Genomic DNA, 13,549 nt, shown 5'->3' with positions numbered 1-13,549 from the left:
GCACTAGTAATTTAATTCAATGGCAGCCTTAAGAACTAGATAAGTCGATTAATCAAGAAAACATAACTGTCCGCAATCTATGTTTGATTTGATTGAATGTTCTCCCTAAGATTAATAACGTAGATCCGCCACAATTATTAAACTCAGTTGCTTCACAAGTTCATATACCACAACTCCGGTTTTGATATCAAACTTAGCAATAGATTGTCTACAATAATAACTTAGAGTCCGCTCTAGCAATTAAAATAAACAATCATAGGAAAAATAAGCATAGGAGAACAAACATATTCATCATATAAACTGAAAAGAAAAGGTAAAATAAATCTCACAGTTCTTGAAATCCGAAGGTTTCCGTGTCCTTGCAACCAAGAAAAAGTGTTTAACCTTGCATGTTTGTTGAACAACTAATTAAAAAGAAGGAAGAATGCATAATTTCAGGTTTCTTAGAGCAGGGGAGCGTTTTTCTCCTCTTGGCTGGTTGCCCCCCTTCTCTTCTCTCATTCTTTTTATATCCTAGAAAACCCTAGTCTCTATTTTACAAAATAGTCCTTCCTTAAGTAGATTGTTTACATTTAAGTACTTCAATAACTATATTCCTAAAAAAGAAGAAATAGACTTGCATGAAATCTTCAAGCTTTGACTTAGAGGAGCTAAATTTCTGAAATAAAAAACTTGGATATTAGTTTAGATGCTTCAGAACGTAATTTGGACTCGTTTCTTCACGAAACCTGTTTGTTGGCAGAATTCAGTTGTCATCTTTGAAAAATCATATCTCCCTCATATGATATATTTTTTGGCTGAAATTTAGAGATTTTATAGGTCTTTGAGTTAGGAATCTAAAACAATTGAGTTTGCATCAATTGGACTTTTGTAGCTCTAGATATTCAAGTCGGAATAACTAAAGGTCAACATTGGCAGATTGCGAGATTTGACTTTGAAAGCTGCGATTTCCATGCTCTTCCTTATTTTATTTTCTTGCCTTAGATGCCCAGAAAGGTATGAATGTTAGCTTTTTAATTCCACTGGAATCACTTCATTTCGACCTCTAGAGCTCACGCTTTGCACAAAACATCGACTGAAGGTCAAATCTGCTAATTATCTCCAATTTACTCCTTTTTGCATCTTTCATCCAAAAGTGCCTTCAAAATATAAAACAAAGAATATCAAGACATTTTATATATAAAACATAGGCAAAACACTAGTTAAATGTGGGTGAAACTATCGAACAATATGATTGCATCACAAAGGTCAACTGATGCATGCACTCAGTTAAGTGAAAAGCTGTCCTGCCCCAGCTCAAAATCTGACAAAGCTTTATCTATTGATTCTAAATAGTTAAGCTATGCATGAGGTTGTTGTGGTCTAATCATTACTACAATGATCCTAAATAGCGCAGACTCAAGAACAAGGTTGATAAGGGCGGTAAACTAATAAGCATTCTTAAAATACTTGTGGATAGAAAACATTTTTGTTACCATCAGATCACTTGTTTTTGGATAAGAGTAATTGTATTAAATAAAGGAAACTATACAAAGTACGAGGGACATACCCCAAGAAGTACAAAAGCTTGTTACCTTGGTTTATTTGACAAAAAATAACAGGGAAAAGAAGTAATAGCTAAAAAAATAACTGAAAAAAAAATAATACTATGAGATCACTTGTAAGAAGGAAAACTATTTAACTGGTAGGTTCATACCCAAAAAATCCTTCAATCGAATCATCTCCAGCATGTGCTAGGATAACATCCCTACCTGGATGTTCTTCTACATATAAGGTAACATCATACACCTAAAGTTATAGAAAACAAGTGAGAAAATAACAGGATAAGAAAATAAAAATTATAGAAATATCATCACAAACTAGGTTCATATGGAGAATTAAGCAATGAACCCAGGCCATATCTTGTCCTTGATAATGATCCAATAATAAGTTCTCCTCTTATGTAAAGAGACTTTAACTTTATTGAAAGTTTTTGATGCCTAAGAGCAAGAAATAATTTTTCTAAATATAACTCAGAGTTCGATAAAAACATTACCAACATCAGAAAAACAAGATCCATGTTGAGCAACAAAATATATTTCGAACAGGCAAAAAGAACTAAAATATAAGGCATGTATGTGAATCAAGTCTTCATTCATAAATCACAGTACTTTTCATATACTAAAGCTGATCGCTAAAACTTAAGATCTATAATATCAAGTCATAATAATTAAGCAACTTATATACATATATGCATAAGCACCCATGCCTCCCCCTTCCCAACCCATGCTTCCCTTGTCTTGTTCCCAGTGAACAAAAATATGACAAAAATTTTTACTGAATGAACTGTTTCAGTTCGAAACAAAAAAAAAGAATATTTTGAAACCCAATAATATGCATAAATGATAACCTGCTCTCCAATTGATAACTATAAGTTTTCAGACAACCAATTCAACCTTCCATTGAATGGATACCACATGATGAAAAGGGCTACTTTATGCATAAATATTGTAAGATAGGATTGTTTTCTGAATGTTCCCTTCTCAGTTCCATACTTCAGAACTGCCAATTGATAGGTGTTATGAATATAACTGTAAGTTCTCAGACAACCAATTCAGCCTTCCATTGAATGGATACCACATGATGAAAATGGCTACTTTATGCGTAAATATTGTAAGATAGGATTGTTTTCTGAATGTTCCCTTCTCAGTTCCCTACTTCAGAACTGTTGATTGGTAGGTGTGAAGAATACAACTGTAAGTTCTCAAACAACCAATTCAACCTTCCATTGAATGGATACCACATGATGAAAAAGGCTACTTTATGTGAAAATATTGTAAGATAGGATTGTTTCCCAAATGTTTCCTTCTCAGTTCCCTACTTCAAAACTATCGATATAGGTGTCATGAATACAACTATAAGTTCTCAAACAACCAATTCAACCTTCTATTGAATGGATACCACATGATGAAAAGGGCTATTTTATGCGTAAATATTGTAAGATAGGATTGTTTTCTGAATATTCCCTTCTCAGTTCCCTACTTCAGAACTACCGATTGATAGGTGTGATGAATACAACTGTAAGTTCTCAGACAACCAATTCAACCTTCCATTGAATGGATACCACATGATGAAAAGGGCTACTTTATGCATAAATATTGTAAGATATGATTGCTTTCTGAATGTTCCCTTCTCAGTTCCATACTTCAGAACTGCTAATTGATAGTTGTCATGAATACAACTGTAAGTTCTCAGACAACCAATTCAACCTTCCATTGAATGGATAGCACATGATGAAAAGGGCTACTTTATGAGCAAATATTGTAAGATAGGATTGTTTTCCAAATGTTCCCTTCTCAGTTCCCTACTTCAGAACTGTTGATTGGTAGGTGTGAAGAATACAACTGTAAGTTCTCAGATAACCAATTCAACCTTCCATTGAATGGATACCACATGATGAAAAGGGCTACTTTATGCGTAAATATTGTAAGATAAGATTGTTTTCTGAATGTTACCTTCTCAGTTCCATACTTCAGAATTGCCAATTGATAGGTGTCATGAATACAACTGTAAGTTCTCTGACAACAAATTCAACCTTCCATTGAATGGATACCACATGATGAAAAGGGCTACTTTATGTACAAATATTATAAGATAGGATTGTTTTCCAAATGTTCCCTTCTCAGTTCCCTACTTCAGAACTATCGATATAGGTGTCATGAATACAACTATAAGTTCTCAGACAACCAATTCAACCTTCCATTGAATGGATACCACATGATGAAAATGGCTACTTTATGCGCAAATATTATAAGATAGGATTGTTTTCTGAATGTTCCCTTTTCAGTTCCTTACTTTAGAACTACCAATTGATAGTTGTCATGAATACAACTATAAGTTCTCAGACATCTAGTTCAATCTTCCATTAAATGGATACCATATGATGAAAAGGAAAAGGGCTACTTTATGCCCTAATATTGTAAGATAGGATTGTTTTCCGAATGTTCTCTTCTCAGTTCCCTACTTCAGAACTGTCAATTGATAGGTGTCATGAATACACTGTAAGTTCTTAGATAACCAATTCAACATTCCATTAAATAGATACTCACATGATGAAAATGACTACTTTATACGCAAATATTGTAGGATGGGATTGTTTTCCGAATGTTCCCTTCTCAGTTCCCTACTTCAGAACTGCCATAATGAGAAATGGACATTTTAAGAAAAGGGAATGCCAACAATTAGAAGATATGTCTTCCTTTAAGATGTTAGTCCAAATCTATAATTTCTATAAATTTGAGAAATGAAACCATGCATTTTTCAGGCCTCAAATGCAACATGTTCCAATCAACCATGTTTAAGGAAAATAAAGCATATGGAAAAGGCTATATCAGATAATTCTTAAATTAACAAATGTTAGCAGTAACTGTTACGCTACAAATATTAAACTAGAGACAACACCTTATTCCCACTAGCATTCGAAAATTTTCTAATTGAACTGCATTGGCCAAACTTTTAGGAATCAAATAGAGCATATAAAAAAGTATGGATTAATGCTTATAGAAGAAAGCAAAAAATGAAAAGGAGGAAACTTACATGATTTATGGTTTCTTGTAATCAAAATTAAACCTCCCAATAAGACCCCAAGAATCAATGCCACCACAGCTATAACCATATCTTAGGTTCAACTCCTTCCACTGCTTAAAAGAGATGGGGGGGAATGGGAAGCATTCAAATGCCATTCTCAAATGCAAAATTAGCCTTTTTTCTTCTTCTTGTTTCCCTCCTCCTATCTCTTATTCAAGTGTAGATCACATCTATAATAAATAAGTTTCAAATCGGGCATTTAATCTTTAGCATTCTGGAAGTGATTCCAACTGTTTAAAGAATTTATCTTTTGATTCCAACTGTTTAAAGAATTTGTCTTTTTCTATTGTACTCCTTGAAAACCAAATAGATAAATTAAACAGTTGATTACATTAATCTGAAAAGGTATAGCAGTAGTTTTGTTCAGTGTGAAGAGAAGATAACATGTGAAGTTTGAAAGTGAGAACCTGTAGTGTAGTGGCTGTTCGTTAAGGAAGTAAGGATGACTGGCTTCATTATTTCTAATTTCGCCGCCGAGATACCATCACAGAATCTTTACTGTTTGTTTAGTACAATATGTGAGCGTGTGGCCTGCGAGCGATCTAATTAATAAGGAATTGGTTATTAGTTATGCTAGTTGGCCCATCATTATAATTCTTGATAATTAAATTTTAGAGAAAGTTACTCCGATGATTTTTCAAACAAAAAATATATTTAATCCTTAAAAGTTAATGCAAAAAAAATAATTCAATAAAAAAGTATTTATATATTTACAAAATTGCTATTATATTTTAAATAATAACTAAAGAGTTCATAAAACCTAAAAATAACAAAAATATCATTAACTAAAGAGTTCATAATTTTTCTAATCTGCCCCATTTTGACATGAACAAGTGGTGTAGATTAGAGAAGGTACAAACGGATCCTTATTTTTCATATAGCCACCTTTCATATACTTTGAAAAATTATAAGTTTTATCACCTTAACTTTTGATGTTGTGCTAGTGACTCACTTGAAGTTATGATTGTCACTGGGAAGAAATAATTATACCTTGGGATCCTTTAGGTAATAGAGGGTTTAAAAGCTGACATAGTTTGCAAAGAAATCAAGCTTAACCTCAGTATTTTGCTCGAAGTTTACAACTAGACTTTAGAATCTCCAAAATATGGCAGCAACGACTTCAAATATGGAGAAAATTTGACCAATTGAATTTACAGTCATTTCACTCAACTAGCACTTTCTTTCAATTGCAGAAAATAATGATATTTGTTTAAGGAGAGCAACGTAATTTTATCATTTTCCTATCCATTAACTGATATTGATTTCCAAACCAAACTCCTTGCAATGTGATATAAACAATGTGGTGGACATTACTCTTCTCCTTATTTACATTGATTACTTCTCCTCATTTACAATATAATCAATATAAATAAGGAGAAGAGTAATGTCCTGATCTTATCGGTAGAAAAACAGGGAAGCATCATATGAATATTGTTGAAAACCTATAAGCTGGATATAGGAGCTGTATTTCAGACACCATGCTCGGGGAGCTTGCTTAAGGCTATAAAAAGCTTTGTGCAAATGACAAACATAATTTGGATATGCACGATCCTGAAACCTAGGAGGTTGAGTAAGATATACTCTCTCTTGTAAATCACCATGTAAGAATCCATTACTCATATCAAGTTGCTTCAAAGGCCCCACCCTTTTGAAAGAGCCATGTTCAAAACCAAATGAATTATTACAGGTTTTACAATAGGGCTAAAGGTCTCATTATAATCAAGGCTGGGTTGCTACGTAAAGCCTCTTGCTACAAGGTGAGCTTTATACCTTTTGATAGCCCCACTTACCCTAGTTTTGATTTTAAACACCCATTTACCATTGACTAAGTTCATAGCATTGGTTTTGGGAACTAAAGTCCATGTGTGATTGGCTTGGAGAGCATCAGATTCAGATTATATGGCTTGCTACAAAAGAGGATCATTGAGGGCATGCTTATAGTTTTAGGACTCTTGAGGTTGATTTATCAAGTTTGTCATAAAACAAGTGGGAATGAGATGCCTTGTAGTTAAAAATATTTTAGTTCATCGAGTACCATCTTGATTTTGTGTAATCATTAGATGAGTACGAATTGATGCAAGCATTGGGTCTTGTGATGAAACACAAGATAAAGCTAACGTAGCTGAAACATGAGGGGCTAGCACAACTGGTGATGATACATTTCCTAAGATGGTACTGTCAGGTGGATATGAATTAGGTATTGTATGAAGAATGTTGGGTAGATTGTGAAGTTTGAAGAGTTGGTTAAGAGGATCATATGAATGTTGTTGTGTGGAGAAATGAAAGGTTGTCTCATATAAAAGAACATGTTTGGAGATGAACATACAACCTATGAGAATATGGAAACAATAGTACCCTTTGTGTTTTGAAAAGTAGCCAAGAAACACACATCTATTGGATTTGAAATGAGTTAAATATGGATATCATGCATAACCAAAAATTCATAAAGAAGTATAACATGGTGAATATTTAAACATGAGCTCAGAGGAAGACTTTTCATGAAGAATAGGAGCAGGTAGCCTATTGATGAGAAAAAATTGTTGTAGTGAAGACTGTAGTTTAGAATTTTGATGGAATAGAAGCATGGGCCATTAAAGTGAGACATGCCTCAACAATATGACGACGAAGATGTTTAGCTAAACTATTTTATTAAGGAGTTCCAGGACAAGATGAAGAATCCCTTTTGAAGTAATATAGTGTTTTAAAATTGTATTAACAAATTCATCTCTCTCGTTGCTTTGAACAATTTTCATTTGAAACTGCATTTCTAGCATTTTGAAAATTCAAGAAGAATACGAATGATATCTGATTTATGATTCATAGGAAAAAAAAGGCCATATATAGTGAGAGAATTCATTCACAACAATCAAATAAAACTGAAAACCATCATAAGAAGTTATGGGAGCTAGTCCGTAGACATCCATATAAAGAGTATGTGATAGTGTTTCAACATATGTAATTCTCGATGCAAAAGGCAATTTCTTTGATTTCCCAAGAGTGTAACTTTCACAAAATATGACTTATTTATTTAAGGTAGGCAAGAAAGTAAGTAAGAATTGAAGAATTCTAGAATTGGGATGGCCCAAACGTGTATTCTAGATGGTGCCAAAAACCTTTGTAACTTGGAATGCAACAGGATTGGAATATGTTGGGATGATACGAGATGGGTACAACACAACATCAATAAAAACCTTTAAATATCACTCGTCTGGTCTTCATGTCCTTTATTAGAAAGCCCTATGGATAAAACACAAAGTAGCAATTGTGATTAGTAGTAAATTGAGAAACAAAGAGTAGTCTCTTTTTAAGTGTTGGAACAATAAGAACATTTTTAATGTTGAGTAAAGTACGAGGAACTTGAAAAGTACCAATAGCTAAAATAGAAAAACCAAGACCATTCCCAACCATCACAGAATTTATAACTGAGTATTGTTTTATACCTTTAACATTAGTAAAAGTAGGAGTCATGTGTTGATTTACTCCCATATCTAGGTACCAGACATCATCTGAAGTGTCTCTAGTTTGGATAGAAAGAAAGGCACGATAGCTTTCAGCTTCTTTAACACTAACATAATAATTATCAGTTTTATGATTAGGTCAACCACATCAAAAACATGTTATACACCCATGGCGTGTATAAGGCTTGCTATTGCCATGTGAGAGATGTTGTTGAGGACGTCCAGAAATGATGCAACCTTGAGACATACCACCTCCACGATTTGTCTTATACTTTTGATGATTATTATGATAATGCCCATGAAAGGAGTTTCCTATAGTATGATGTGGAGAGGTGATAGTTTTGTTGGTGTAGAAAGCAATAGTGGAATGTCTTCTTGCTTGAAGTCGAAGATCGAAGTATCCTAGCTTGCTAATTATAGCTTCAAGGGAGGTAAACTATCTCTTGCATTGCTACAACCATAATTGGATCAAATTCAGATCCTAATCCTCTAAGTAAGCAGATGATAAAATCATCATCTTCCATCAGTTTGCCAACACCATGAGGTACGAGAGCCAAAGATGTTGCCTTGTGAAGGTAATCTTCCTTAGAAGAAGTACCTTTTATGAGGGATTGAAGTTTACTTTTTATTTGTTTAACATGATCCCTTATATGTCGATTATACGACATTTCCAACACCTCTCAAGCTTCATAGGAGGTCTTGTTGTTGATCACCTAAGACAAGGCAGCACCGAACATGGAACTATTGATTTAGCCAAGGATTAGTTGATCAATACGCAACCATTTGGTTGTAGCTGGGTTTTGGATTACAGTACCATCAGTGGTAGTAACAGTTGTGGCTAGACAAGGGGAGTCATTCGTAATATAGCTCAAGAGCCCATATCCATGTAAAATGGGAACAACCTGCTCTTTGCATAAGAGATAACGTATAGAGGCTAGTTTAATTGAAATGTCGAGTAGATAGTTTTGAAAGAGAAAAGATCAAACGGGGCTTGCTCATCCACATGAGTAATTTGAGAAGGAATAGAGGAAGACATGTTTGAAAAAGATTTTCTTGAATCTGGCTCTAATACCATGTAAGATTGAGAGAATCATGCAACTTATACGGAGAGAATCATGCTGCTGATATGTCTTCACAAAAATGCCAGAATTACTTGTTACTAATGTTAGCATCGCATACAATCCACGAATTTCTTCTGTTAAAAAATTTATTTCATTGATATTCGTAATCTGATCAGTGTTACAAAATGTGAACAGTCGACGCTCTAATGCTGCAGAAAGTGTAGATTGCTATTGAAGTCTCATCTTCCTCAGAATCAATAATTTGTATACAAAAACCTTACATGCCACTGGGTTATCTTCATTCTTCCGGTGCCTAATGTATGGAAACTCCATTTCAAGCTCTGATCATTTTGCACCACCAGAAGTAGCACAGCCTTTCAATATAAAAAGTGAAAAAGGTTACTCTACCCGACGATAAAATTATTCACCAGGAATCAGGAATAGAATATAATTTATTTGAAGATAGAGAGAATCAATCCTTACAGTATAACTTTTTATAACCTGGGGTATAACTTTGTGTCATTCCATCTGCTTCTTGTCTGTCTTTCTCCCTGTCTATTCATAAGCAAAATATTTTCTCTTCGGAGAGAAAGGAAGAGTAGAATTAGAAATGGGCTTTTTCCGGCATGGTGGGCCTGAAGTCACACTATCGCCGAAACAGAAGAACTCAGAAACCAAACCTATCAACCAAAAAGTTCTTTTGCAGTTTCCAGGATGCACAGTTTATCTGATGGATGAAGGAGAAGCTCTAGAACTTGCTAAGGGCAAATTCACGATTGCTCGTGTCTTGGACAAGAGTGTTTCTATTGCTACCAGAATAAAAGCTGGTGATCTCCAGTGGCCACTGACAAAAGATGAGCCAGTTGTGAAGCTTGATTCTCTCAACTATTTGTTTTCTTTACCAATGATGGATGGTGGTTCTCTGAGCTACGGAGTTACTTTTTCAGAACAGTATCGTAGCAGTTTGTCCTCGCTTGATTCATTTCTAAGTGAACACTCATGTTTCTCTGCCTCTACAACAACTAGGACTAAAAATATTGATTGGAAACAGTTTGCTCCTAGAATTGAAGATTATAATAATGCCTTGGCCAAGGCTATTGCTCAGGGTACAGGTCAGATTGTCAAGGGTATCTTCATATGTAGCAACATTTATAGCACTCAGGTAAGTTTTTCTTACTAGAATAATGGCATAGCTACACGGTTTGATTCTGGTAACTGAAAATTTATTGAAGATCATACGCTGATATGATTAAATTGGTAAAAGGAACATCACAAGTTTCATCACATACTATAAAATTCTTTGCTTTGAATAACATTAGACGTGATACCTCACATCTGTACTTAAATTATCTGAATACTGAGGAGAGTTGGGAAAAGCAGGTTCGCAATGTTGGAGAAATGCTTTTAACTCGTGCTGCAGAGGAGGAAAATGGTTTCAAAGCTCGTGAGATTAACAGAAATACGAATGATGGAGACACAAACAAGAGTAGAGCCAACCAAAGCTTAAAACGGTAAGTAATTAACCCCATATAAGTGCACCAATATAGATTTTCATCAGTTTATGTGATCGTTCAAAATTCTGCCTAAATTGATACGAATCTGCTCTTTTGCTATTTGATTGAATAGCGTGAGAAATTTATCCAAGATGACAGAAAATCTTAGCAAAGTCACACTTGATGTTGTTGGGGCTGCCACTGGATCTGTGATGACACCCATGGTAAATTCCCAGGCAGGAAAGAAACTCCTAGCTTCGGTTCCAGGCGAGGTCCTCTTTGCTTCACTCGATGCTGTTAGTAAGTAAAACACACTTGCAATTTGTATATATTCATGGTTCAGACTTCAGAGTGCTGTGTAGCACACATTGTTTGAGGAAAAGAAGTGGTAACTACGTTTACAACCTTGAAAACAGATAAGATTCTATCCGCAGCTGAAGTTGCTGAAAAACAAGTTCTTTCTGCAACCTCCATTGCCACCACTAGAATTGTCACTGACAGGTAAATGAACTAAAAAATGAATTCCTGACTGTATCATCTTATACAGGATTTCTGAAGAGAAACAGAATCAGATAGATTTCCTATATTTCTTTTTATTGAAGATATTCTTCTAAATTTTCTAAGATACAATAACTTTCTGAAAATAGTTCCTTCCAATTATGAGTCTCTTGATAAATGCAAGTATTCGTGATTTTATACTACTGATGTGCGCTAAACTAATTAAGAATTGGTAACAATAAGATTTCTTGAAATCTCGAAGCTTCTTTCTTTTTTCTTTTCAATTCTTGAGGTAAATTGTTACGCATGTTGTTGATGGCTTTTTCCCGGATTATGTTCATCAGGTTAGGTGAGAATGCAGGGGAAATTGCAGAGGATGTGCTTGCGACTACTGGCCATTGTACCAACACTGCTTGGAATCTAATCAAGATAAGAAAGGCCATCAATCCAGCATCATATGATTCAACAGGAATACTAAGGAATGCAGGAAAGGCGAAAATATAGAAATATAATTGGAGCGGAATGGAGTTGTGTTGTCAAATAAAATCCGAAGAAAACATGAAAACAAGGCCTTCGTGTTATCTGATCTGATATCTTTAATAAAACTAGTCTATGTGGCTTCAGAGGGCCGAGTCTTCCTACTTCAGGAGAGGGGTAGGCTAGAGCCTTTTTTAGTTAACTGGGACTAAAATCCCACTCAATAAAGGGGTGTGAAATTGAAGGGTGAAGGGTATTTTGTTGCTGCTAAAGGAATACAAATAACTTGTAACTTTTAGGCTTGAGAAAATGTGACCATTGGCTATGATATTTGGTGAAGATCCAAGGGTGATGATATTCACCAAACATATCAAAACATTAGATGGTTTTGATCTGATTGCTAAAACAATTGTTTATTGTTTATTGTATATTACGTTGACAAGTAAACGCGTGTGTATTAACAAAACATTGAAAGAGGTAGTAATTTCATTGTGTAATATCTCTCAAAACACTATTTGTTTGAATAGTTTTTTTTTAAAAAAATTAATTTTTTTTTTAATACTTGATTTGTTAAGGATTGTACTTCATTATTTATTTATATTTTTTTCATATGAGATTTTCTAGTCACTTAATCTGAGTCGCGAGACACTAAAAGAGATGATACTTTTACTATACACCACCTCACAAAATACTATTCATTTCAATAGTGTTTTTTTCTTTTCAAATCAATATTTTTTTAAATTTTAATTTCATCTTTTAATATTTGGTTTGTTAGAGATTGTGCTTCATGATTTATTTTGATTTTCTTTCTATGAAGTTTCCAGTCTTATAACTTGGGTTGCAAATTTGGCAAGGTAACCCGAGTTTTTTTTTTAATTTTTTTAATTTTATCTTTCAATATTTTATTGATTTGAAATTAGGCTTCATAATTTATTTTGCTTTAACTTTTATGAGGTTATTTCGATCTTATAACCCAAGTTGCAGGCTTGACGGGTTAACCCAAGTTGGTCCAAGTTGTTTTTCTTGTCCATTTTTTAAATTAGTTTTTTTGTTCCGATTTCATTGGATTAACTGTAAATTGTACTTCATAATATATTTTGTTTGCTTTGTACGGGGTTATCTCATACTCATAACCCAGGTTGCAGGCTTGGTAAGTTAACTTGAGTACTTGACTTGGGTTGATTTTTAGTTTGCTTTTGTCATACCTCAATTTTGGGTCCCTCAAAATTCTTTATATATATATATATATATATATATATATATATATATATTATCATTTAAAAATCCAAAAAAGTCATAACTTCAAAATCCAAAATATTTTTAGAACACAAATAGATGAGCTTTTGAGCTGCAATAAGTCAAAACACCAAAAAGATAGTTACAATGGAATAATATTGACAAGATAGGATAAAGAAAGACTTAATTGAAAGAAAATTAAGTTTAAAAGTCAATTTGATCAAAATTAAAAGAATTAATTAAGTTCAAGGACTTAATTAAATTTGTAATGGGTTTAATTAAAGTAAAATTAAGTTTGAAAGTCGATTTGAACAAAATTAAAAGAATTAATTAAGTTCAGGTGCTTAATTAAACTCCAATGAGTTTATATGACTTAACTAAAGACTTCATTGAAGCAAAGTTTAAGGTTGAAATTCAATTTAACCAAAATTAAAAGAATTAATTAAGTTTAATGACTTAATTAAACTTCTAATGGGTTTAATTGACTTAATTAAGGACTTAATTGAAGCAAAAATTAAGTTTAAAAGTGAATTTGACCAAAATTGAAAGAATTAAGTAAGTTCAAGGGCTTAATTAAACTTGTAATGAGTTTCATTGACTTAATCAAGAACTCAATTGAATTGAAATTAAGTTTGGAGGCTTAATTCAAATCAATTTGCAATAATTAGAATATTATAGACCTAATTGAACTTTGGAGAGC

General features: G+C 33.5%; 1 protein-coding gene across 1 annotated transcript; it reads left to right on the top strand.

Annotated features, from left to right (window-relative positions):
* The first annotated feature begins 9,670 nt into the window (after window positions 1-9,670).
* On the top strand, window positions 9,671-12,060 carry LOC112327948 (senescence/dehydration-associated protein At4g35985, chloroplastic). The gene is made up of 5 exons (XM_024603574.2): window positions 9,671-10,307; window positions 10,526-10,656; window positions 10,772-10,938; window positions 11,055-11,139; window positions 11,481-12,060. The coding sequence occupies exons 1-5, from the start codon at window positions 9,756-9,758 to the stop codon at window positions 11,638-11,640; spliced, it is 1,095 nt and encodes a 364-aa protein (XP_024459342.2). The 5' UTR covers window positions 9,671-9,755; the 3' UTR covers window positions 11,641-12,060.
* Window positions 12,061-13,549: the final 1,489 nt, after the last annotated feature.

This window comes from Populus trichocarpa, chromosome 6, assembly GCF_000002775.5.
Source record: "Populus trichocarpa isolate Nisqually-1 chromosome 6, P.trichocarpa_v4.1, whole genome shotgun sequence".
NCBI lineage: Eukaryota > Viridiplantae > Streptophyta > Magnoliopsida > Malpighiales > Salicaceae > Populus > Populus trichocarpa.
Note: the sequence above shows the minus strand (reverse complement) of the source record. Positions and strands in the feature narration are given on the sequence as shown.